Genomic DNA, 2,774 nt, shown 5'->3' with positions numbered 1-2,774 from the left:
ACTTCTCTATCCCCACACTCACCGGCCGAGTCACCGGGAGACCGCCTTCTCCAAGCACAGTGCTGACACGCGCCTCCTCTCCGGACAAGTCAATGCCCATGCGGCGCCTCTCGCTTTCGGTCACGATGCTGATATCGGCCCCTGTGTCGCAAAGGAAGTCTGCCTCCTTCCCTGCGACGTGGGCCTTCACACAAAATGGGACGCGTCATTCTCACCGACGAAACCCACTGTCCTTTCAGACACGTCTCCCACCGTGCCGGACTTCATTTCGAGCAACTGCCGCTCCAAATCCGCGACACGCACCGCCAGCACACCAGCCTCTCCCCGCGACTCTGGGCCGTCGTTACTCTCGCCCCTGTGAGCCCGCCTGACCTCGGCCTGTCGGTCCCGTCGCTTCTTCCACCTGTCTTGTTCCTGGCTCACCACCCTTACGGCCGTCTCAAGTCTGTCTCCCGTCGTGCGATCGCCCCCAACTCTCAGGTTGGGAACCGCGAGGCGTAGACGTAACCCACTGCCGGGTCGACACATCCAGTAGCTGTCGCCAGCTTGTGCCGATACGGGTGTGCCGGCCCAGCAGCCGGGTGCCCCTGAGAGTGAAGTGAGCGTTCTCGTCGTCGTCGAGGTGCGTTGTTGCTGGCATCGGGCGCTCACTGCTAGTCATGTTGTCCCCCCAAAAAACCCTTCTTATTCACCCTCACCCGTTACGTGCGGACACGTTCTATCCTGCGACATCCCGAGCGGCACCGCGTGGTTGGCGTCCCACGGAGGCCTACGACGGCTCATTAAAGGAACTCAGAATGATACCACCCTCCTCCTTCCTGCGAGACTTCTTTCAGTGGCGGAGACCTTAGTCATTGTTGTCGGAGCTCTTTGGCCGTGGCCCAATTTTTAAAAAACTTCATGAAGACTCTTCGGGGCAGTTCGCCGGGGACGACGTTCTGGCTGGACGGCGTGTTGGCGTCTCTGGGTGGGCGTGTAGACTTGTTGGGGATATCCTCCGGTGAGGAGCCTGAACTGCCCCCTGTGATTGAAGAGCCCCTGATAAGTATGACTGTCGGGCCGGCCGCGCGTGCCGTGTGGTTGTATCAAACGCAGCCGCAAATTTGTAAGTATGAAGGGACGGCGGCCTTGGTTCGGGACTTCAAGAGTTTGTGCCAAGACGCGTTGATGACGGAGCCCAAGCCAGAACCAATTTACCTTCGGCGGGTGGTTGAGGATTATGAGCAGTGGACCCACGCCGGCATTTCGGAGGTACGGGGGTGGCTTGAGTCCGACGTTTGGGACTATGGCAAGATCAGGTGGCTCAAGCAAACTCACGCGTGGCTAGCCCACAGAGCGATGCCTGACAGGATCATCCAAGGCTACCTCTTTCCAGAAGACATGCTCCCTGCCCAGGATGGCTCCAGTCGCATGTTGGGGTCTCCGCCGGGTCTTGCATGCTGGGCACACTACCTGCGTTCCGAGCAGACCATGACTCCACAGGAACAACTCAAGACCCTTCTCGTCCTTTGCCGCTGGTACCCCTGCCTGGCTTGCCCATCTGTTTTAGACGTTCATGGGACGATGCGCGTCAATGAACAAATCCTGTCCTCCTTAGAGCTTCTCAACCGAAGCCTGACAATTCCGGACACTGAACTCCGAGAAATCGCGGCGGCCGCTTTTTACGATACCGAAGCTGCTGCGACGCCCGAAGCTGGAGCTGCCGCCACGCACGCTGCGGGTGTGTCCGGGGGCGCGGGCCAGGTAGACGAAGTGTTTCAGCAGACGGTGGCAGATGTGGCCCAATTCATTTCGACTATGAAAGAGTCTCTGAACACGTACTGGGAGCAGTTGTCTGCGGATGCTAATTGGAAAGGGGTTCGTCGAAGAGATCTGATTAAGGACAAGATTAGGGAGGTATGTGGAGTCCCTGCGATTCGGGAGTGGTTGGAGAGTTTGGTGCAACGCCGGTATGGGCATCTGCGAGGGCGCTACCGCGAGGTGTATACGGCCTGTGAAGGCGACTTCTTGGTAACGTATTTTAGCGTCGCTGCTGCACGGTTTCCGGCTGCAGTATTTCCAGTGGGGTCTGAAGTAAAAATCCGTTCGTTCGCGGACTACCGGAATCGTGAGTTGCGCGACCGCGCGTGGATGGAGGAAGTGCTCGTGCGCGGTGTGACGTATGTTTTGCGCACTCTGCAGGAGCCGGAGCCGGAGGACTTTGTGATGAGATTGACCAGGAACGAGAGAATCTCATTCTCAATCCCGTTGCTTCAGCTGCACTATTCGTACGCCGTTGCGGTGGACGATCTCACAGAAAAAGTCGCCTTCGAACAAGCCAACGAATACGCCAACCGCGCCGCCAGCATTCTGGTGGACATTCTCACCCGTCGAGTCACCTCTTCGCCCCGCACGCGGCGACTGCACGACGACCCGGCGGACGAACACGGCACTCGGAATAAGCGACTTCGGTCGGAACACCCGAACCATTAAAGCCGATTTTTTTAAGCGATAATATTAGTACCAGTATTTGCAATGCTCGACTCTGATGTTGACGTCCGGTTGCAGGATTTCCAGTGGCGCGCCAGCCGCGCCAGTCGCGCCGTGAGCAAGCATTCTGACGGCCACCCTCCCTCGCCCGTCGACACACCTCTTTGTTCGTACCTCTCCGTCCGTACCCGAGGATTACGCCACCAGCTCCACATTCCGATCGGAACAAACAGCTTCGGTCAAAACACCGGAATTATTCGGGTCGTTTTTTTGGCGAACTTATTCACGCCAGCATGAGGTCTGTT

The 2,774-nt window shown here is 57.9% G+C and overlaps 1 protein-coding gene across 1 annotated transcript; it reads left to right on the top strand.

Annotated features, from left to right (window-relative positions):
• Nucleotides 1-900: 900 nt before the first annotated feature.
• On the top strand, nt 901-2,472 carry GNI_085280 (hypothetical protein; the record flags this gene model as incomplete). The annotated part of the gene is made up of 1 exon (XM_011132330.1): nt 901-2,472. The coding sequence occupies one exon, from the start codon at nt 901-903 to the stop codon at nt 2,470-2,472; it is 1,572 nt and encodes a 523-aa protein (XP_011130632.1).
• Between the last annotated feature and the right edge of the window lie 302 nt (nt 2,473-2,774).

The sequence above is a fragment of the Gregarina niphandrodes genome (assembly GCF_000223845.1).
Source record: "Gregarina niphandrodes unplaced genomic scaffold scaffold00016, whole genome shotgun sequence".
NCBI classification, from domain to species: domain Eukaryota; phylum Apicomplexa; class Conoidasida; order Eugregarinorida; family Gregarinidae; genus Gregarina; species Gregarina niphandrodes.
The sequence above is the reverse complement of the archived record's forward strand: the minus strand, read 5'-3'. Positions and strand labels throughout refer to the sequence as shown.